Genomic DNA, 24,445 nt, shown 5'->3' with positions numbered 1-24,445 from the left:
TAATTGATAAATGAAAAACTCATTTTCATTGAAGAACAGTAATAAAAATTAGTATTCTACATTAAATATATATTTAACTACTATCTTCAGGACTACAAAACATCCTTAGTCTTACAAACAAAATGAAGACATACATTGTTCCAGCTTCTGAGCAGATTTCTGAAGCCTTCATAAACCTTAAAGAGCACATGGTTTGAGCAGTTTATGAATGGCAGCAAAGCTAACAGATTGAATTATAACCCAATCATTCTGGGAGTTCATATATTGCTACTAAAAACATTCATACCTATTCCTTTCTAATTAGTTACACTAAGATTCATAAAGTTAAAATTAGCTATGCAAGAGCTGCTCTGTTTTAGAAGGTTTTAAGAGGTATACATTTCCAAAGATGACACAGAGTTACAGCAGATAAACTCATATTCTCTACTAGTTAGTTTTTCAAAATACATACTATTACACTAAAATGTATTTTTTGTAAGGCTTCCAGTTGTTAACATAGAGAAGATCAGCAGAACACAAAATTACTTGCTTGCCTTGCATATATAAACCAAAATACACTTCAACAAGTTCATTGAGTCTACTGAGACTCTTCATTTACAAAACTGGGTGACTATAATTCATTAGAATTATTAGAAATTATTAGAATTATTAGAAAAAAATGGTACACAACATGTACCACCAAGTCTATGGACCAGAACTTATCACATATCTAAACTAAGGCTCCATCTGTGTCTATCTCCATGACCTACAATCCTACTTAAGTATAAATAAATAAATAAATAAATAAATAAACCAGAGTCAGGAAAACACCTGAGGATGGGAGAGGCCTTTGCTCCTTGCTTCTTGCATTACAAGGCTAGGGAAGCTGAAACATAACAGCTAATGAGACCATGTGGTCATGAACCACACCAATTGGTTGAAGTCACTGCCTCCATGTTGGAAAAGTCTTGTAAAAAAAAGAAACACGAACAGTTCATTTTTTGAAGAACGACTTCTTTCTCTTTTTTTGGGAGGATCATATGGAAGTCAATGTGTTAGGCCTATATTTTCATTTTTCTCACTCCTATTTTTAAATAGCTCCTTTGGGTGTGGAATTTGCTACTGATCAACAAATCTATAATTTGGATAATTTCTCTGCATACACAAGTGACAACTTTTTACTTCCACAGACATGCAGAACCCACATTGCTGCAATGATTTGATTTTATACCTTTTCAAAACTTAAAAACCAGAAAAAAAAGACATTGCTTAAATGCTGTGTGAGAAAAAAATAGAAAAAAGTGTCACTAATAAGGTACAGTGTTCAGCAAAACATAAATCCCTACTCATGAACCAAAAAAAATGGCAGAACCAAGTTATGAACTTGAAATTAAGAATCAAATGCAGACATTTAAATAAATTTTTTATTAAGCTAAGGGCTTTCTGAAAAATATGAGGGCCAGAAAACTGATATATTTAACAATTTACATCGACTATTGAACAACGTCCTATTTGTGTCGGGTTTGTCAATACCAATTCCTCTTGCTAGCCTGATCAGTCTAGGGAAAATACCAGTCACCCTCTAAAATGGCCATCTATGCTACATTCAAAAAAAGCAGGACACATAGTGAATAATTGTTTTACCAATTTATTACATAGATATTCCTTTTTATCTACTAACTGTAACCAGTAAATTATCCAGCATATGATTGACCGTGCATTGGCAGTTCATGTGCATTTGCAGAGATTATGGAATTGTTGCAAGCAAAGAACTCTATTCCCTGAGAAACAACAGTCTCAAAACAGATTAGAAGTCTACCCAATAAAAAAGCAGAAAGCTTCTGAGTATCAGGAGCAGGTTGTTTTCCTGCAGATCAGTTGTCCCCCACACTTTCTCATTTTCCCTATGATATCCACTACTAGATCAGCACAGCTAGATAAAAATGAACATATACAAAGTACACAGCTGACTTGCAAAAATCCAATTCTAAATTTGCTTGCTTTTCCCAGAAAGATCAAGTAATTTGAGTTTATTTTCTCTCCCAGTTGTGTGAACTTAACTGTTCTTGATATTTCTGTCTCACTTGCAAATATCATTGGAATTGGCTAATATATTCAAAAGAACTGAAGACAGATGAATAATAATTACACACTTCTCATTTCCTTAAGTTACTAGTCAAAAAGCCCTGAGTAAGAAGAGCTTGCAATTAAAGAATTGACAAGATTTATGACTCTCCCATACACTGAGAAATGTAAGTGAAATAATTGAAGTTTATATATACATGGATACACATATATAAAGTCTTCTACAATGAATAATGTTTTCTTAAAAGCATGGCTTTGCAGTTATTTACTTGCTGTCATTTTGGCAGCCAGAAATCCTTAAGACTAAGAATTAAGGAAAAGTCTGAGTTATCATGAGCATGTATCAGTAACTTCATTCTGTTTTCATATAAAATCATAGAAGTTTCATATTACTAGGCATTAAGTGTCATACAATTACTTTTCTCATTGCAAATTGCAAAATTCAACTTCTACTTCAAATTCAACATTTACTTAATTTCATTTTCTTCTAGCAATGCATATATTATTTCAGTAACAATTCAAGCTTTAGCATTATCTAAGTTTCATTTGAATTTTCTCTTGGAAAAGAGTATCCATTTACATTCTGAGTAAAAAAAATACTCAGCCTTATGCTTTAACAGTCATACCAAACTTAACCATATATATATACACACACATATATGTAATGGTGTTATGATCTAACAGAGGTGTCCCCAGTTGTTATTTAAAAGATAAAGGCAAATATAAGCTCTCAGTATCTCTACAAATTAACATGTTTCTGATTAGATTCCTAAATGAATTTGTAATCACCTACTTTTGGACACCAGTTTTGAGAACCTTGGCAGCTATTTCTTTTTCATTTGAAACAACAAAAAACATCACTGAATACAAAATTTTATGCAGTGTAGCCCGCTGCTTGCACAACAACTGTTTGCAAACACAAAAATSTTATTCTTCCAAAAGTATTAAATTGTACTCCAGACTACACAAAACATGCTTTTGTGCATATGAGAACRGCTATAAACTGCACTAACTAGACCACAAAAACTTACAAGAGGGAAATGCTTTCTTCTAAAGCAGAAATGAGAAATTTAGAAAAAAGTAATTCTCCTCATTAAGACAGTAAGTACACTTTATGGATTTAAAGAACCATAATCGTTCTTTCTGGAATCTGCTCAGGTCTTCTACACAAAACTGATGATGCACATTTTCCCTAAAGTTAGTTTCTCCACAAAAGTGTAACTTCACTTTAAGCAACAAAATAACTTTCAGAAAGATGATTCCTCTCATACTTTGCTAATGATTGGAAGAAAGTTTATGTCATACTTCCCTCCATGAAACATGATACAAAATAAATTAATGTCTCTGTTTCCTTTTTTTTTTTTTTTTTTTTTTTTTTTTTTTTTTTTTTGGTCAAAAGTTGTCTTTTCTCTTTGGATAAAAAGTATTTTTTAGATGTACATTTGCAGACTTTTTTCCACAGGAAAAAAAAAACCTAGGATCTAGTGGTTGGAGAAAAAAAAGACAACTTTTGACCTCTAAAATACACTGAGGTCCTCACCTTCTTTGAGTATGAACAGCCAAAATGAAATAGAAACTTCAGCTTAATATTCTTCTTGCTTGAGTTTCATAATCTCTGTATATTTGTATATACCAAGGACAATGTCTGCCTTCTCATGTTAATAGTCTCACATATCTGTTAACATCTAAATTTGTCAGTGTTGTTAATTACAAAATGCTGCTCAAAGTGGTGACCTACACCTCTTCCCTGAGAAATCCACCTTGGTTTTGGCTTTGTTTCAGAAAAGTTAATGAATTAACTTTTTTGTAATCCTTAGAAGAGGATTATTTGGAGTGAAAATAGACAGTGTTTTGACCACAGCAACTGGATGTAAAGAGCAGGGACTATGGCACACCAGGCCAACCTGTCTGCCTTCATTGCACACCAGATTCAAGATCTCAAACAGATTATTCTTTACTTGCTTAAGCACTTTTTTGCTCGACTGAAATACTTCGTGTGATACACTTTGAAGAGACGAGTAGTCTAGTAAAAATAAGCAATGGGCCTCATCCCATGCTGGATGTTAAATAAAGACTTGCATACTATGTCAGGTCAGGAATGAAGCGCTGAACAATGAAAATGGAATCTCAATCAAACAGATTAGATATCTGGATTTTTATCATGCAGGAAAAGAAAGCAATGAGAATACAGAAATGCAAATCTCAAGCTTCACACAAGAAGCAAACAGGAGAATGTATAAAAGGGAACAAAAAGGAACAGCAAAGATATGCATTAGAAGACAAAGCCAGAGAAGGATAAATTTTGAGTTAGTACTTCTGACATTCAACAATTATCAATTTTAGTAAAAATACAGCAAAAGCTTTATAAGTGACATTTACAACTCTTAGCGATAAATCTCTCAAAGTATTGCAGCAGGGGATTATGAATATTCCAGATGCTGCTATACAGACMGCTCAGAGATAACCAGGAAAGGAGGATCAAGGTAAGCTTTCCTACTTGTACTCCTCATAAACCTGGCATATAGGAGGCTCCCTTCTTTCCAAAGGAAATATGTTTTAGAATTGGATACTGTCTGTCTTTTATGGTATATGCACTAAGTGTTGGAACTACTACTGCCAGAATATTGCCCTGTAGAACAAGGATACTTAAACATGTATGCCGCTCAGTCATTGAAAAATATAGGTCCTAAACTTTGGAATGTATTTATTCCCTTTAAAGTAGCCAGGGGGGAGAAGAAAGAAAGAAAAAAAAAAAAAAAAAAAAAAAAAAAAAGAGGCAGTGTCACCAAAAAGTTGCATCTGTAATGGATGTACAGGATAAACTGTAGGAACACTCTGAAAAGATAGCTAGGAGGGGACACACCGCTCCAGTACTTTCTAATCTGAAATAGCTACTTAAAAGATATAAAAGCCTGTTCAGAAATAACTTGAAATTTTGTTCTACTCTCGATATGACTATATGATAAATTATTTTTTTCAAATTATAATAGTAGAATCCCTGAATACACACTGAGTGTAGGATAAATATCCTCTTGTGATATTTATGTAGGATAAATAGTCCCTCTTAAAGCATTAATTTACGCTTTAAACACACTGTATATAAAAATATTTTATATAAAAAAAATTTAAGAATTCACAGGCACTCAAAAAGTGGTTTCTGTTTTTTTTTTTTTATAGAACAAGCAAATTAAATACTCATTCCCTAAAGCAAGATCTATCTTCGTCACATATATACACAAAATTAACTGCATCTCTGATGATTAAAGTATATTTTTTAACCATTAAGATATATTTCTCTCCAAAATGCTTCTGCTTAACCATTAAGCTGCAACATAGTTCATATGTTTCCAGTTACACCAAGATGATGCAATTTAAATCCATGCAGATCAAACAAAACTCAACAAAATAAAGAACAGTTTTAAAGATAGTCGTGCACGTCACATAATAGCTTAGCATGTACATGTGCACTCACTCAAAACCTTGTAATTCAGAAAACCCCAACTCAAATTACGTAATCATCTCTGACATACGCAGGCTGCAACTTTTCAGCACATTTGAGATGTTGTTTGGGGTCTAGCCTAATCACCTTTTGTGATTTGCTTCAAATTCAAGTATTAGCAAGGCTGCTTCTTCTATGAAACCAACATGAAACCACCATAAAAAAAAATAGAAAAAAAAAAACAGAAAAAAGTGTGTGTGTATATACATACATGTGTATAGATGCATGTATACACACACATATATATATGTATACACACACCTATATAAAAAGATCACCAAAAAAAACAACCTTTAAAAAATCTATCACTTACACAGAACGGGTTGTCACAATGCACAAAAATGTGGACAGCACTTTCTTCTACAGAACCAGACTAAAATACAGGTCCTCCATTACTAAAAGCTCAAGACAGAGGCTGCAATAAGGGAAGTAGATTGAAAGGAAGCAGACTGGTGGCAATCAATTGTAATTTGGACATTTACCTTTTTTTTTTTTTCTTTTCTCCTCTCCTGAGCCTTTTTTGGTCAATTATGCACAATGGCATAAGCATGTCAGTTATCATCCATTTTTTCATTACTAGCTATATTTTTCTAACTCTTTTCCACCACAGAAGTTGCTTCCATGGCAACACATTCTCCACCGTTCATTCCTTGGGAGTGACCGCACATTGTGAGGGAAAGACAATTGAAGGGGGCAGCCCACATCTGTCCCCTATTYGCGCTTAGGAGAGTGCGCCCTAATTGGCCAACTACTTTGCCAACTATTTCAACATTACAAAATATTTGCATCTCTGACCAGTCAAGAGTAATATATACAATCTAAGAGAAGAAACAGCAGGTGACATGTTGAAATGGTCTTAGCACTGTTCTTTTAAGAGATATGCCAAAATGGTATTTGATCATAGAATCACTGTTTTTATATCACTGAATATTATGTATTGGGGAAATATCATAAGTTACAGCTGTTTATTTCTGGAAAGGTTTGTTTTTTTTTTTTTCCCTTGGGGATATATTTATTTTTTTTTAAATTCCCTGTTTGTGAGCTCTCTATTTCTCTCCTCCTCCCAGCAACTTTTTGATTCAATGAATAATCCCAACCAATCTTTTTAATAGAAGGTTCAAGTTTCCCCTGAAATTTTCATTACAGTCAAGTTTTACATCCAGTTAAAGAAAAATATTCCTTGCAAGTTTCCTTTACACATAAATTAAAAAAAGAGCCGACCTTTACTGAAAAGGCAGAAAACCCAATATGGGGGAATCCTCTGATCTGGGAGAATTTTTCATTGTTTATTTGCTTTGATTCCTGATTGGAAAGGGAGGTGGCAAAGGCATGTAAATTATACACACATTCTGTTAATTTAATGAGTTAATTTTTCTTTTAACTAAACAATGCTTATATGAGAGGCTTTTTTAAAAGCAACTAGTCTGGCAGTGCTCACTTACCAATGCGTAGGCACGTACGACTGAACACATCATCTAAACCTCTGGATGATGAAGAAAACTGTGTGTTTAAGAAAATTAAGGCCAAGCATGTCCAAGAGGCTCTTCAACTGGAAGCCTGAAAGACGGATTGCCGCAGCATGCTTAGGAGACTGATCCCTCAACCCCTGCCATGCCAGAGCCATTATCACCCCAAAGGGGATAATAACTGTCATGCCTGGTCTCAAGCGTGAGTACGTTTGTTAGTGCACTGGCTGATACAGAAAATAAGGTCTAGCATAAGAGATGTTTCATATCTAAATGTGCTAATGAATCAAAGCGACAGGAGAGAGTTTTAACCATCACAGAGCAAATTAGTTAGCAAATTAGTTGTTTGCAAATTAGTTGTTTGCAAATTAGTTGTTTGCAAATTAGTTGTTTGCAAATTAGTTGTTTGCTAACTGGTCAAGAAAGAAGAAGATATAACAGTCTAACAACGATGTGTTTTTTCCATCTGAAGGAGTAAAAGAAAGCTTTTACCAGCTCAGAAAAATAACTTCACCATCTTCTGCATAAGGATGAAATATGCTAAGTTTCAGGCTGAAAGATAAAATATTTACAGGTGGGCAGACAGTATGGAAGCCAACAAAACTGGGGAATGGCAGCAAGAGCCAACCAGTCCCACCCAAAGGAGAGCTTTGGTGAATGAACCTGGTGTCGTGATCTATGAGCTCTTGAGTTGAAGCTCCAACAAAGACTGCTCTAAATATAAACCCAAGGGTAAAAAGGAAGTACAAAGACTGAAATTGAGCCTTGCAGCAGTTGAACAGGTTAAGGGCAATGTTTCACAGTCTAGACCTCTGCTGTACACGTTGCACTGGATATTCGAAACAGTGGATATAGGCAAATTTCTAACAAGATWTCAAAGTATTCCCAGATATTATCATAACAGTGAATAATATTCAATTTTATTAAAAACAGATTCATGTTCAAAATAGCATTGTTTTAAGCTCACATTCCCTTTCACACAAAAAAAGTTATTTTCCAATACCTGCTACTTTAGTTTTTCATTTAACACATTCACTACCTTCTTGTTCTTCTCATTTCTCTAGACACCTTTGCTTTTTTTTTTTTTTTTTTTTTTTTTTTTCTCCTTTTTTTTTTTTTTTTTCCCTTAAAGAACAAAACTTTCTCCTAGCCTTTGAAAGACTTCACTTGTGTATTTCAAATACAGGTAGGTTTACTGTTCTATATTTTCCCATCTTAGTTGCCTGCCTAGATTCAAATCCTAGTCAGGATTTGACCAAGGACATAGAAATCAATTCTGCTACACACGTGCAGTGAACCTGACCTACCTGGGAAGCCGAGGCACAACAGTGCATGCAGCACATCAGCGCCCTGCAGCAATTACACAGTGAGAATCGGTGACTTGTAAACAGGCATTGAGCCCAGCACCTCCTGAGCGCAGGACACACAGGAGACCTTTAAGTCCCAGAGGCAGACCTGCTGCTTACATTTCTGCTTAGGGAATTCTAGTCAAAACACGGCAAGACTAAATGTAAAACTTTCCCTTTGTGTGAGGTAGAGAGGCACATTCATACCTTCCACATAAGGATAAAAACAATACTTTTAAAAGCAACTGTAAGAGATTTAGATTTCTTTCATGTTTTTCTCTTCTTGAAATATTGTCCTTGCCATCTAATATTCAGAACACACTTCAGATTAGAAGAAATTACATCACTTGATATCTTTAAAACTAGTCCAAAAATTAGTAATAAACATCAGGAACTAAATCCTGCTTTACAAAGCTTATGGGATGAGTAAGCCTTCTTCCCTCAGGAAAGCAGACAATAGCAATTATGTGATTCCACAAATTCCGGGCACTTCTTCCAGCCCTTGATTTCCTATTCATCCAACACTACACACATTATGATACTCACAGACATTCTTAATACCTCAGACAAGTCAATACTGTCCTCTCTACAACCATATTGTCTTTTAGAAAGATTATACAGTATGTGTGTGAAAGAATTAAGAAAYTGAATGATTATGCAGTTGAAGTTCACATCAGTGTCATTTGGCTAATTCCCTTTTAAAGGTATAGTTAAAGAATTTGAGCTTTTAGATTTGTTAAGATTATAATGTAGCAAAAAGACTAAAACAGTAACAAATACAATAAAAATATAATTTGGAATATTTTAGTACAGTGTAGATGCATGTGCAAGCAAAACAATGTGAGGCCTGTAAAAAGAGAAGAAAAGCCTAGCTCTGGAATGCAGTTTGTGCCATATGAGAAATAATGATTTCATTTTAGCAAATGCTGAGAAATCCTAAAGCATCACCAGTCCAGCAGTAGCTTCAAAAGACCCTATAAACAGCAATGGAGAAGACCTAGATAAAAGAACGCATGTTTAAGAATTGAACCCCTTCTCCCTGCAATGACATTATGTTCCTGAAACAGCTCTGCTGCATGAATCAGGAGCAAAATGAAGTAACAATTACTTAGGTATTTTCTGCTAACCAAAACCACACTTCTCAGGCTTCAAGGGCTCCTCTGTCCCCAAGACATCCACTCTGCTAAGGCTAGGCCATAAGTTATTGATGTTGACGGAGGAGGGGGAGCATTTCCATCCGTCTCCGTGATGGGCAGTGCTGGTTTATTGGCAAATGGCCAATCCCCAACACCTCTGCAGAGGGAACGCGCTCTGAAATCTTGACCTGGACAAGCAGAGTAACTGCTGGGGGAACTGCTGCCTGCAATCCTGCCTCAGTAACGAATTTGTTAATGATAATCATCTCGCTCAGACCAACCTTCCATTGTGGTTTACGTGCGGGGGGGATTTCGGCATTATCTACACTAATAAAACATTAATCAAGGGCCAAATTTACAGCAGGCACTTTATAAGTGAGGTCAAGACAGGTCAGCCTTGCATAATTGCAAACAACTACAGGCTAGATCTTAACATTGTAACTGAACACCCTTGTTACTTTACCTTGGCCCTGGGGATAAAGACTAGTAGCAGAATGTTTTTTTCTGCCTTAGGATCGTGTTTCCCCTACTATAAACCCCAATACTACCATAAACCCCAATACAACCATTAAAATGGTCATATCTTGACAATATCTATATATTTTAGAAGAAAAAATCTCACATAGCTATTCCTTGCACTCCTAAAATGTTAAAAATGATATTTATGCAGTATTTTATTTTATGTGATATATATCGGTAATGCTCTTGAAAGAAAAAATCTTCCATTTTTCATTCAGTAACTATCCTAATCCTGTAAAATTGATTTTCTTTAGAGATGCTTACTAGCTTAACTAACTTACTAACTGAATTTAGGTTCACAAAATGGCTTTTCTTATAATGCTCCTTAGCTAACTCATTGAGACATCTTCAAAAAATCCTTTAGGAAAAGTAAATATTGCTCTTAGTCTGACTCAACAATCGATTCCTAATGAAGAAAATATTGATGGTTCTGAGTAGCCACTGCAAGTCAAAGAGCACGGCCTCATCAGCTGCTCTGTCATTTTCTCTAAGACCCAGTGAAAAAGAAAAAAGAAATCTGCATATCATTATTGATAGAACATTTAACTGAATTGGTAATGCTATCAGAATTTTTACTATCTTAAAACAGAATGAAAGAGCTTTATTTTAATGAGGTAAATATAAAATAAATCAGTAAACTAGAACCTGATTTTTGAGACAAAGGCTTATCTTCCAATTCCTGGTTAAAATGCCTTCTAAATATCAATTCTCCTCCTCAAGAGATTAGTTGAACACAAATTATAGTATCAATGTTAACCAGTGCACAAGGACAGGAAAAAAGAAAATCCATGACATGCTCATATGTGAAACATTTAATTGCACTAAAGGGCACCTAGATTAAGAGAAATGCCATAATTAAACAAAAAAGCATCAGAGAAGGTAAATTGCAGCTCGTGCAGCTCAAAGGACTTGGCACACACACAGAAACAGCAACGCACCCATACTACATTAAGCATTAACAATATAAGAAAAATATTTTTAAAAAAAGACACACATCTTAGAGGTAGGACGGAGAAGAAATCAAATACTTTGACTTACCTTCCCTCATTGACCAGCTCAATAAAGGCAAGGCCAGCATTCTTTTGTATGGAGTTCTGCCACTCCTGGAAGAAAGTAAGAAAGAAAGAAAGAAAGAGGGGAAAAAAAAAGTTATATAAAATGAAGAAAAACAAGGGAAAAAAATACTGCTAGCTACCAAGCTAAGCATTTTCTTTTCAATTCTGGCAGCTTACACCACCTCAAAGAAAACTATAAAGCACCATTGGCTGATTGGAAAGAAAGCAGTGTCAGCATGAAGAAACAAAACAGTATCATTCACTCAAACTTACATTTATTTTTTGTAAGGGAGAAGAAAATAGAAAAACATTTCACAAAATGACCACGTCTTTTTCCTTTACTACGTCATGCACTAATTCCGAAATTACTCTGATTCAGAGAAGCACTTTGCCTTAATAAACCTTGGAAAAGCTTGAAGTAACTCTTCCATATTCATGTAAATCTACTTTAGATACAGATTTGTTCTAGGGSAGGGAAAGCAGGGAGACAGCTCAAAGGTTTATTCTGCATATATACTGGTAATCTTCTCCAGCATGACACAGCCACCTCTTCTCCAAAAACCTGCTTGATCACGGCAACCCTGGAACACTRCCAATCCAGGTGATCTATCACTGAGGTCTGTTTCCCCCTTTGTAAGCTCAGGAGAAAGGACTGTGGGCCAGCAAAACACAATTAAGATTTCTAATCTCCACTCAGTATAGAAAAAAGTTATTAGAGTGAAAAATTAGAGCAGCACAGAACATTGCATTTTGGAAGAAAAGTAGGGCAACTTGGACAGATCAGACCAAATACAACTTTTAGCTTTAATCAGGGCTAACCATTTTGGTTTTCCTTCTAYAATAACTAAAGTATCTTTCTCAATAAAAAGCTATTTTAAAAAGCTTTCCATCTTAGACAGCTGCCTTACTTTTGTATACTTTTRAAAAAATAATCCCAGTGGTCATTCATATCAGTACCTCTATCAATATGGTTCTTAAAACCTTGCCAGCTCCAAAACAGGCAAAGAAATACAAACCAGCAAGTATTTCCTAAAACCACTCTAGATTTCTGAATGCAGGAGTTTTTATTTCCTTTATCAAGAAAGCAGGTTCTTTGCTATTCAGTTTTGCTAACTGTGTTACCTTCCACAGTCAGTGTGCTAGCATGCACATAAAACTCAACAGTACAGTTTTTTTTTTTNTCTGATCTCTTAAGGTTTAAAATGTTCCAGGCCCAACATCCTTTTAGTACTTTTAAGCTTCAACAATGTATTACAATTGTGAAGCAGTTAGAATTGTGTTACCTTCCACAGTCAGTGTGCTAGCATGCACATAAAACTCAACAGTAGTTTTTTTTTTTTCTTTTTTTTTTTTTCTTTAAATGATGTAGTTCCCTCCCCAAAATATTTCCAAGTTTTGCATACAGGTAACAGATTACAATTCTGATCTCTTAAGGTTTAAAATGTTCCAGGCCCAACATCCTTTTAGTACTTTTAAGCTTCAACAATGTATTACAATTGTGAAGCAGTTAGAATTATGAGTAGGCTAATTCGAATTTGTGATGTATATTTCCTCATGAATTATAAATACATTTCATTACATTTTATATATCTAGTCTATAGTGCATTATTAGGCAAGCAACATTCTGAACATGTTAGCTATTTTCCATTCACATATTTTTTTTTTCCACGTATGACTTTTTTTCTTTTTTCCCCCCTTCTGAGGTCACAATGATCACAGCCTCTCCTCATGACATGCTCCTGTTACCTGTTTTTTCCCCACCACCCTTCCTCCATCTCTCCCCAAGTGCTTTCTTATTGCCACCACTACTAAATTAGTCTGTAAAGAGGCCAAAATAGTATTAAGCAGCATTTATTTTTATTAGAAAATACCTTTTGCATCCTAATATTCTAACCAAAATAACCAACTCAAATAATACTCAAAATTGTATTTCAATGTAAATCTAGTTGTAAATATTTAACTTAATAAAGATAATTCTCTAAGCTTATGTGTGTGAAAACTCAAGAAAAGCAAAAATAATTTTCTTCTATTTATGACATCTTCCATCTGTTGCTCTGTATCAGTAATGTATCTGTCTGCTCTTGAACGGAACTCACTACAACACTTGAAAATTTAATTGGTGAAGATGGAGATTGCCAAGAGTGAAAAGAAAGTGCATTTATCATGATACTTTTCAGCATATTTCTCTACATCACAGACATTATCAAAGAAGGTGTTAGTCTAAACAATTTCATAAATCACAGCTGAACACACCCTAAAGCTAGTTTTAACAGCTGAAAGAAAAAAAACCCTAATAGTCACCATCTTTCATGGTCCATTCAATATTTCCCCACAGTATATGCTGCCTCTCAAGCAACTGCACTCAGTATGCATATTGCATTATTATATCAACATCTTAGTTATCCATCTCCCTGAGGTATTAAGGAAAAACATGTTAAAAGCCTCAAACTGAACCACTAATGCAACTAAATAACTACAAGACACACTGCAGCACTTTCCCAAGGAAGGACTGTAAGGAAAGATCAACATAAAGTCAATTACTTYATACATGTTATAAGTTGTACTTAATTGACCATTGTTTCCTATGCATGTAAATATTTCGCATGTGAGAGAGAATCTCCTTCTAATGCTTTTGGTCAATGTATAGTGCACAGTGAAATGGGAAAAATGAGAAGCACTAAACACAATCACAAGCAGCTACATTCAAATATAAACACTGCAAGGAGACAAAGATGAAATCCCCAATCCCATTATGTTCAAATACTTTGACAGAAATAGAAATTTCTTARCTCATTATTAGTTCATCTGCTCATTAATGGAATCTGCAAACCTTTTCAAAAACACTCTAGATACAATGCAAGTCCTATATCCTTTCCTGAAATGGTGTTTTAAGTCTGATCTGAATTATAGTTTGAGCAACACATTGCATTTCCCATAGCTTTAGCACAAAGAACTTTTGTATCTACACACACGTATATAYATGTGTACATATATATAGAAAAACTAATAGAATCCTGGATAGTACCCACTTTACATCAGTAGTAAGTTTTATTAACACTCTCATTGAATACTCCAAGATCATTAAAGGAAATATTACTGCCATAAAACCACACTTCAAAAAACTAATAATCTTCCTCCAGCTTTATATTATGACCTAGTGTTGCACTATTTGAGATTTTTTTWAAAAAACTATTTTACAATTTGTTTTTTTTTCTGATTCATCTCAACTAATGATCAGTCATATGACAGTACCAAATGCTGCACAGAAATTCATACAAATTACTACCACATTTCCTTTGTCTGGGAAATAAATCTTGGCCAAAGAAAGCAACCAAATTAGTCTAGCAAAACAATCCCCAATAATTGTATTCTATTTTACCTACATCTGCATGAATACTTCAATTTTTAAATATATTTAAAAGGATTTCATACTATAGAGATCRACTTATATGGCATAAATTGATTCCTATTTTTCCTTTCTTAAAAATAAGCTASATCTCTTATATGGCATCATTACATGAGTTTTTAAAAAAATTCCATATTGACCTCTGCATTTTCAGGTGTCAAAATCATCACTTGTTTCTTCCATTTCTTGTCGAGTCCCTATTTATTCCTAACACCCTGGTTCAGATGCAATCCTTACCCAGAACTAGCCTGAAAATCTCTTMTACAAGGAGCAGCTGGTAGGAGCCAGCTTCAAAATGCACAAGTGGTGCTGGTTCTTCAGCCAGTGGACTGTACACCAGGAGCTCCACACACCAAAGGATGTTGTGATGAGCAGAGTTCAACAGAATCAAGAGAGGACTGSGCAAGAGTCCACAAAAGGCAAATTTACTGTTATTTACTCAAATACAGAAACTACATCCATTTCACCTCAACCTGAAAACAACTGGATGGAGGAACATCACATATGCTTGTCCTATTCTACTTGTGCTTCGCTATGTCTGAAGTTAAAGACAGGAGAGGTTGTCTCTATCACCCAGAAGAGCCACTCTTGAACCCTAATCACTCAAATGCCTCAAAACTCAAACAAATGCCAGGAAAATTTGTTTGACAAATTTTTCTCGGTTTGGGGTTAGAAGTGCTTGCATGTATGTGAACTGTATGCACATATCTATCTTTCTACTTTAAGGAAAGAAATCTAATCATATTTCAAAAAGTGCTTTAAAAATAGATGAAGACTGCTCTATTTTAAACTAGAAAACTGTAATGCCAATTTCATTCATAGATCTCATAAGGCTATATACACACATACATAAACATACCCTTTACTTAATTCACCCTATAAAATCATTAGAAATCTTACCAAGGTAAACATATTCCAAAACTAAAGAATGAGAGCTAATATTTAAAATTCACATAAGTAAGTCGGGGGGTGGGGGGGGGAGAGAGAAAGAGAGAGAGAGAGAGAGAGAGAGAGAGAGACACCCAGACAGACAGACAGACAGACACCTCTTTGCAAATTCTTTGCTAATCCATCCTTCTCATAAAGCTTGTGGAATTTCAGTAATTTATTTTGATTATGAAATAAATGAGCAGGATGACTTCTGTACTCACAACTAGGAATAGAACACTAAGAAGCAGGACAGGAAAATGTGTGAACATGTGACTAAGAGACATATTATATACTAGATTAAAGGTCAAATCTGCATGAAAAAAAAACTTGCTCATAGAGAGATATACTAATCTTTAAGTGCCTAAAGTAAACTATCAAGAACATTTCAGCAACGTTTGCACTTGGTGTCACCACTCTCTCAGCACCACATCTACTACAGGCTTGAACAAATGCAGCAATAAAGAACTTTAGCTAAAAGTAGATCATCTCAGGTATTTTTTTTTTTTTAAAAAAAAGCTCCAGGTTAAGCAGAATATCTGCAAACAGAAATAATTTTCAGAGAGTTGAAGCACACTATAATTATGTTAAAATACAGAGTTTCATTGAAAAATGTGAGAAACCTGAAATGRAATTATAGAAAATCATGCATAGTAATTCCCTGCTCTGTTTTAATATAAAAATAGCATACAATAAGTAATGCACAAAAAACCAAAATTATGTAAGGATATGACATATTTCAATATAAGAATGACCAAAAACATCTGGAGAAAATCTTACTCTGTATATATGCAAGCATATCAGAATTCTCAAATAAAAAAAGTACAATAAGATCTGTTAGCAATGGAGATTATCAGAAATGGGTTTAAATAAAAAATAATTGCATGATTAGAATGCAATTTTAGATCTGTTAGTAACGGAAATTATAAGAAATSGGTTTAAATAAAAAATAATTGCATGAATAGAATGCAATTTTTATGTGCTCCTTTACACACTCAAGTATATCACTGTGGCTGAATCTTGACAATTACAGAGGAAAAAAGATAGCTTGCAAATATATTTATTACTATCACAAGAATTTAATATATTTTTGAGAGAAATCTCAACAGATAACTTTAGATTTACAGAAGCTATGCAAGAGCATGCTAAATAACACAAGACCATCCTAAATAACAGCTTGTCTATGAAAGCTTTAATGTAGCCTCAACCTAACAAAGTCAAGCTCACTAATCAATACAAAGGTTTTGATTTCAATAAGGGTGATAAAAGTTACTCTAACCCTAGCTGGCTACAAGCTCTCAACAGATGATCGTCATTAGGCCTCTATCAGGGTTTCACATACTCGGGCTGTACAAATGTGTCCTATTAGTACATGGTCTGTCTGTTTGGCAACTCCAGGCTTAAGACAAATGGCAGCTGCTGCCCTTCAAGGTCTGAAGTCAAGTCCTTGGGGAACGCAAAAGCCCAACTGCAAAAAGCAAGGCCTGTTCATTAGAGACTGCTCCAGGGGAAACTTGCAAGGCTGCCATTAGAACTATATAAAAGAGCTAATTATTTTTATAAGACTTTAAAACTATCAAACACACTCAGTTACAACCAAAAGTATTTACTGCTGGCATTCCACTAAAAAGACATTGCTTTTTGTCAAAAAATCAGTTAGTGACAGTGCACAAATAAAGTCTTGGTATTAAAAATTTTAACAAGTGTTACAGGAGGAATGGTGTAGAAATTAACTAGAGGAGCTAGAGTTTTTTTCAAGTGGCATCATATCACCAGGGTTACTGAGGTGTGGAAATACTCAAACACGCTCAAATACAAATTAACTAATGAACTACAAGGGTGAGTGGAGACAGTGAGTGAGATGATCTGTCCCTCAAAAGGACAAGATAGTCAGAAAACATTTGTTAAACGTTTGCTGCAACCCTGAGAAAAAAGAATTCCTCACTACACCAAGCCTATATTATTAACTAATAACTAAAAATACCAGTGAAATACTTCAAACTATTGATAAATCAGTTAAACAGGACCTCACGTGGTGCAGTTGATATCAAACATCAAGACTAGTTAGAAAATCAGAAGTGTTTAAGTATTTTTCCTTGAATAAGACATAGGGAAAAAAAAAAAAGCAGTAAAGCAGTAATAATGGTAGTTACTCTCCTAAAATATACTCTGGGGAAGAGTTGGATTTTTTTCTTTATTATTCACAATATTCATAGCCACAAAATCGTTTACTATTTTCACTATGGAACAAATCAAAATTTCTTGTACTCAAGTATTTTTCCGACTGTATAGCATGACAACACTGTATTGAATTCTAATGGTAGAACAGATCATTCCTACAGAGCTTTTATTGTGGTATTTATTACAAATCTTTAAAAAGTGCTGTATGAAATTCATTAGTGTTCTTTAATCAATTCTTGGATCAACATGCCCATTAGCTTCCGACAGTCTAATTCAAAAAAGCAATTACAATCCCAGCCTTTATGTAAAAGGACGACAGAAAGCAACTATGCTAAACCAGTTAAAAAGAATGAAAATGTAAAGAAAACAGATTAGGAATGATTTATATCAAGGCCTAGTGCTGAAGTTAATTACAACTAACCCAATAAAATAGTGCCTTTATTATTGTACAACTAGTAATAACCTTAGACACAAAAAACAGAACTCTTTGCTGACTTTTGCATGCTCAATTCCACGGCACACTACATTAAGAATTAAACAAGTAGTAAATAAGCCATGCAGAAACAGCAGCTTTTTAACTAAAAGCAGAAGAGTCCCCTGCTGTTTAACCATTTGGGGTATTCCACGTGAACAGAGCTTCCTATAAACTGGTATTATGTTGTTACGTGGTAAATGCCTTGAATTACCTTATAATGAGAGTTTAATTTCAATGCTTAAAGTTTGAGCTGAAGCCACAATAAGTTTTTATAGTTTCTGAAAATAAATTACACACATGTAGAGCTGTATTAGTATGCATACTGACATAGCAGGTTGTTCAGTGAAATACTAAATGCAGCCTCTCAGGGCAATGCGTGTAATGTTTTTTTATGCTATGAGATTATTGTAGAAGCGACAAGACTACTATCTTCACCCCCACTGCAGAAATCTACCACAAAATATGCAGTACTATGAAAGACATAGCACATACAATATTTAGTCATTACATACATCCACAAAATCCTGCAGTTGTCATAATTCATGATGACATCAAAAATTTTTAAAACAGGATTTTGGTAAACAAAATGACGAAAATCACTTAATCAGAATGTTCATATTAATTCATGAAAATGTAACTGACCGCATAAGCACAATATGATCAGTTACAAATATCAGAACACAAACTGTAGATCACCAGAATTCCTCAATTTCATCTTTATACTTCATTTCAAAAAAAAAAAGTAGTAATATGTAGAAGAAAACATTCCTTATGTGCTGTATGTAACAATCTTGGTGAGTAAAATCTTTACTTGGTGAGTAAAATTGCATCCCCTGAACCAACGTTACATTTGAAGAACGAAGACAGATAATTCAACGCTAAAATCCCAACTGCTCTGCCTTCCAGGTAGAGCATCAAAGGGCAGCGAGGGGCAAGCCGGGAGCACGAGCACTGGCTGCAGCCTYTGCTGGAGGAAGGGAATGCACCTGGCCGGCCTGCCCCTTCTCCCCCTGCTCGCAGGCGGTTGCCATGGCTCCCCGTGGCCCGCGCCAGGGTCAGGGCCCAGCTCCTCCAGCACCTTTTCCTCTGCAGCTTCCTCTTCACTCTCACCACCAGCTACAGGCAATACTGAGATCAAGGGCAGTGGCTAGAGAAAGGATAGAGACAACTATGGAAGGGAGATCCAAGTACCAAACAATTCCATAAATATGTAGAGCTGGGAAGCAAGAAAATAAGCCAAAGAGAGTGAGTCAGGTAAACAAAAGTGAGGGAAAGGGACAACACAGGAGAAATAAAAGAAAAAGAAGTGAATTATCCAGTGGTGATAGCAACATTTTTTTTTTCCCTGGAGGAAGGAAAGCAAAATGAGGAACAGCAAGAATGTAACAAAGACAACTGCTCCCTGATTTCAGTACTTTGTTGCCTGACTGATTTGCATTTCTGCAGCAGATTTCTAATTGCAAGCAGGAACTCTTGCCATGCTGTCTGCTGTAAAGCTGTACTAGTAGTGACAGACTGAGCCCACCGACAGCAACATTCATCCCCACCACTAAAGCAGCACCATTAATGTTGGATAAGCTTTAACTAAATAAATTCACACTCAGTGATACATGCAGTGAATACCATCTCGGAAATGAAAGCCTTTSTATATTATCCCTTTCCCAAAATTTAGTTTAGTTTTAACTTGAGATTATACAATGAATGCACACAAATAATCAATGAGATTCCCACTGTCAGGACAMCTTGGAGTGAATGAGACTTAACTCTATAAAACACTCCCAACTCTTTACTCAAAAGACAGAACCTCCAAAGCCTGGATCTCATAACTCTTTTTTGTAATTCCCTCTTAAAGCAGCTCTTTTCTTAAAAGATTTGGAAAAGGGGAAGCTAAGTTAAAGCAAATTAAGGAAACAAACAAAAAAAAGCCCCCCAAAGCCAAAGGCAATTAGACTACTGTTCTATTGCATTCCAGTTGCATGCTGCGTTCCCGCTCTCAGCCTACATCTGCCTCCTCCATTTAGACAATCCAGACAATTCTTCCAAAACTGCACGACATCCAGCCTCACRGGGCTCTATTCTCATCTGCCCCTACAATAAGCATGATAAATAATTTGTTCCTCCAGATACAAATCGTTATGTGCACTTACCTACCAAATTTTTAAAAAGAAAATAAATCTGCTTTCTAATAGAAATAAACATCTTTAAACATTAAGAGGCCTTTGGAGTCTCCAAAATTAAATTTGGCTCAACACTAGAATCTTAAACTAACAGAAATGTATCTCATTACGTAATCTCAATTACGAGTTTGAAAAACCTCATAGGTTATCTCAATAGGTTATCTCAAGACATTTATAGAAAGACTAGTTAATTAACAGCATCTTTGAGGAGGATGCTATCCTAGTTCCATAGGACAGTTAAAAATGTACAGGTGAGTTAAAAACATGACCAAAGGTTAATAAACATACACACACATATATTTATAACATATCTAACAGTACCACTACACACAGCTTCTCTTGTCACAGCTTTCAATAAACAGCACTGCTTCCCATATCATTATTTTATTCAACAGCCCTGCTTGGAAACAAAAATAGAGAAATTACTCTACAAGAGTGAACAAAAATGTTCATGTATTTGTAATCAGTGCAAAAATCACTGGCRAGTGATGCCATTCCCTGAACTTTCCATAATCTCATCTCTCTCTCCTCCTCTAAACCTCTTTCCATAGTCTCAAATTAAACAGAGTAGCCGTAAAACAGCAGGGTGTCCAATTAAAGCACACTTTATTTTCAGAGGTCTCCGCACTTGGAGGCTGACTTCCTGTCAGGAAGGGTCCCATTTCAGTGCAGAGCCCAATCAGCAGGGAGCTCCCAGAATTAAGTGCCAGTTGATATTACTTTGTTTTGCATTTACCACCCATGAGAATATTGTTCAAAGCTCTAGTTATAAAGCCAGCAGGGTATCATCCTTCTGACTAGACTGCCAAGCCACAGGGTGTGCTCTCACTGCACAAAACTCACCTTAAATGGTGGTGTTTTTTTAAGCCCTAGTGTGCTGGTGAAGCAACAGGATGCCTTTTTTCTTCAGAGAGTCTTGCTTCTGTAGCTAAATTATGTCCCCTTAGTGCTGAACATCTGCAGCAGTGTACATTCATGGAAATGCAATTGCCCTGTTCCCCCATCACATCCCCAAGCTTTGAATTTATGTTAGATAGTCCACTCTAACAATCAGTTATTAATTACACAAATTCTAAGCAATATAGTTTCAAATTAAGAGCAAATATTTTTATGTGTAGTGGAGATGTTTTGCATTAAACCTCAGAAGCTGACAACTACTTTCCAGAAAGCAGCTGTATAGTATAAAGCAAAAAGCACTGTTTCTTTCACAGCACRCTCTTATTCTCAGTTTGCAGCTTGATATAACTACTTGGTATTATCAGGTGTAACTGCTTTTATTGAATACTTTAAAATAAAATGGCTGAAAACTGCAGAGGGCACTTCTGATGGATCAAAAGTAGGCCTAACTACAATGAGCTTTATTTGGAGTCTTGTGCACGCCAGGTGGATGTCCTTCTACTAGCTACTCTGAGARGATCTGTTTAATTTCTTCTTAGGCAGATTATTCCTCTTACTAATAATAAATATTACCTGGACACTAACTGAAGCTTAAGTCTCATCGACCTTACTTAGGTCACGCAGCCATTGGCAATTCTGCAACCTGTCTTCCACTCTCCCTAGCTTTGACCAGTCTCCATCCTCCAGAACTAAGATTCTGGTAGATGAAAACACATATCATACCAGGAAAAACAACAATCATGTTTTTTGAAGAACAGTTTATAATGTAAAATTCCTGATATAGTTCTTATATACAACTCAACAAACATTTTTCTGATTACTTTCCATCTGATGGAAAAAATGGAATAAGAATGAGAATTTTCAAAGAATGGAATAAGAACAATTTTCACTGGTCATGTGAGATTTGTCATAAAATAGCAGTAGAAACATTCCTACTATTGCCTGCACACTTGAAATTAAAATAAAATTATAATCATATAATCATATAAAAAAAGTAAGACTGACAAACTCTTTATCACTTATTGGTATGAAATAAGCCTGAGGTAGCTTCAAAATCTAAACAGTCCTTATTTTGAACAGGAAATTTCAGACACATCTCAACACTATGAAGCAATACAGAAATAGAAAACAAAAAACTACAGGAATGATTTATACAACAGCCTACCCTGAACTTATAAATTTAGTTAAACTTCAGGAAACTCTTTTTCTCTGTTTTTATTTGTTAAGGTCTAAAATCATTTCACAGGCCTAAAAAAAGTTATGCTTTTATTCATTTTAACATGAGAGCAATTTATTACTGAGGTTTCTTTATTATCCCCAAACGGTTAAAAAAACAGTAAAAGAAAAATTCTATTAGCAGAAATTCACATAGCATAAATAAAACTTCAAATTCCTGATATATGTAGGTATTATAAAACGTGAAAATACAGTTTTATCCAGAATTATGCTATTCAGTAAGCTGTAGAAGACAAAATAGAAAGATATACCCAGAGGTGAATGTGCTAAAATGACCCTACAAGGAAATTAGGACATACACTGAAAACAGTATGAAGTCATTTAGCAGTCGGAAAAAAAAAAAAAAAAAAAAAAAAAAAAAAAAACACCACACCAACAACCTACAAATTAGAGTTCTGTATCAAAGCATATGAAGTTATTAGATACTGAATCTAAAGATCACTCCTTTTAAAATTCATTTTCAGACACTAGAACACAAAATAACTACACAAATATTTTTTGATTTAAAATGTTCTAATGCAAGAATAATGCATATATGAGAAGTATCAAACTGTACTGATGAAAAGTATCCTCTTCATATCTAAACCATCTAAACGAATGCTTTACTTGAYCTCAGGTGCCATGGTATCACAGCAGCATAGCTCTTTAGATAACCCAGACCAAATTCAATTAAAACTTGATAGTGAGTGCTATAGTTTAGTTATTCATCACATCAAATTGCATTTTAAAGTAAACGAGGAGCCAGTGCAGATCAGAGAGCATCACTATGACGTGCTCTCTCTGCAAGGAACAAACTGAAAACCAGCCATCTTTTGCACTAGTTAAATCTCTGAGAAATCTAAACGCTTTCTTCATTATAGATCATGTTGAGATGAACAGAATACGAATACAAGGAACAAATGTGGTTTTCTCATAAAAACCCTCCTTTTGATACACAGGATATAGAGACAAGTCAGGAGACCCTATAACATTTTACATCTAACTCCTGGGGGAGTGGGGCAGAAACTATTGGCAGAGCCCATGATGCATTCAGCTGTAACCTTATTCCACTAGCCCATAGAGCTAACACCATCACCAGCACACATAAAATTCTTGGGGGAGCAGGGTTTATGCTTTCTTCTTTCTTCTCCCCATGAACGATATACTTCTTCAAAGTCTACTATAAATCTAATAGCCACAGCTATGTAGTTGTATGGCAATATATCTTATTTATTAAAACACAAGTTTTTGTTTTATCAATCCTGTCACCTACCAAGAATGTGTCCTTATTCCCTTGAAACACAAAGGGAAACACAAAGGGGGAAAGAAAGGAAGAACAGGGAGCCTGGGGAGGTTTATACATGAGAGCGTGTGCACTGCTTGAGGACAGCAAGCGACTGCAGGCAGTGCCATATGAGGAGAGCAAGTGACTGCACCCTGTGAAGAGAGCCAAGTTCCTGCAATATTCCTGCATTTTTCATCATAGGACTTCATAAAGCTGAGGAGGGGAGGACTTTCCACCAACTTTAGAAAATCATACAAAAGCTGTGCAGTATTTCAGTCAGTTAGCATAAATTTATTTTATGGCCTACGAAATCTAGATGTAGTAGAAAAAAGCTCTCAAGTCAAACATGTATCTGCCATTACGACCCTAATTAGTCCTTTTCTGCATACCCTCCTGCCAATTCAGTTGATTTACTGGAGCAAGAAGAGGACAGAGTTTTTCAACAGCTGCAAACCTTGAACATTCAAAGGCATGAACAACAGAGAACTATTTCACCTAATTCTGAACTCTCTTCACCTTGGAGATACAACCGTAAGACACGGGGCTCCTGTGCACAATGGCTAAATGTTTTTAAAGAAATTTAAGAAGAGATAGGAAAGAGCACCATTTTTTCTGCTTCAGTAAAATATCAGAGAACTATATGACAAATAAGAGGATACACAAGAGCATATTTAATTTACATATAAACATGGGCACATTCATATGTGCTCCCTGGAGTTTTGGGGTTACCATGAGAGTTATTTGGGATGAAAACGCTACATTCAGGGCCTCTACAATAGTTCCAGCATGCAGAGAAC

General features: G+C 35.2%; 1 protein-coding gene across 1 annotated transcript in view; it reads right to left on the bottom strand.

The window, feature by feature from the left end:
• Window positions 1–24,445, bottom strand: part of LRBA (LPS responsive beige-like anchor protein) — a 342,587-nt gene that overhangs the window by 228,198 nt on the left and 89,944 nt on the right. Inside the window, exon 34 of the mRNA XM_026041635.1 lies at window positions 11,069–11,133. Coding sequence (XP_025897420.1) covers window positions 11,069–11,133 — 65 coding nt within the window. The remainder of the gene's footprint in view (window positions 1–11,068; window positions 11,134–24,445) is intronic.

The sequence above is a fragment of the Nothoprocta perdicaria genome, unplaced genomic scaffold (assembly GCF_003342845.1).
Source record: "Nothoprocta perdicaria isolate Ctin4 unplaced genomic scaffold, notPer1 scaffold_29, whole genome shotgun sequence".
NCBI classification, from domain to species: domain Eukaryota; kingdom Metazoa; phylum Chordata; class Aves; order Tinamiformes; family Tinamidae; genus Nothoprocta; species Nothoprocta perdicaria.
This window is presented reverse-complemented; position numbering and strand designations above follow the sequence as displayed.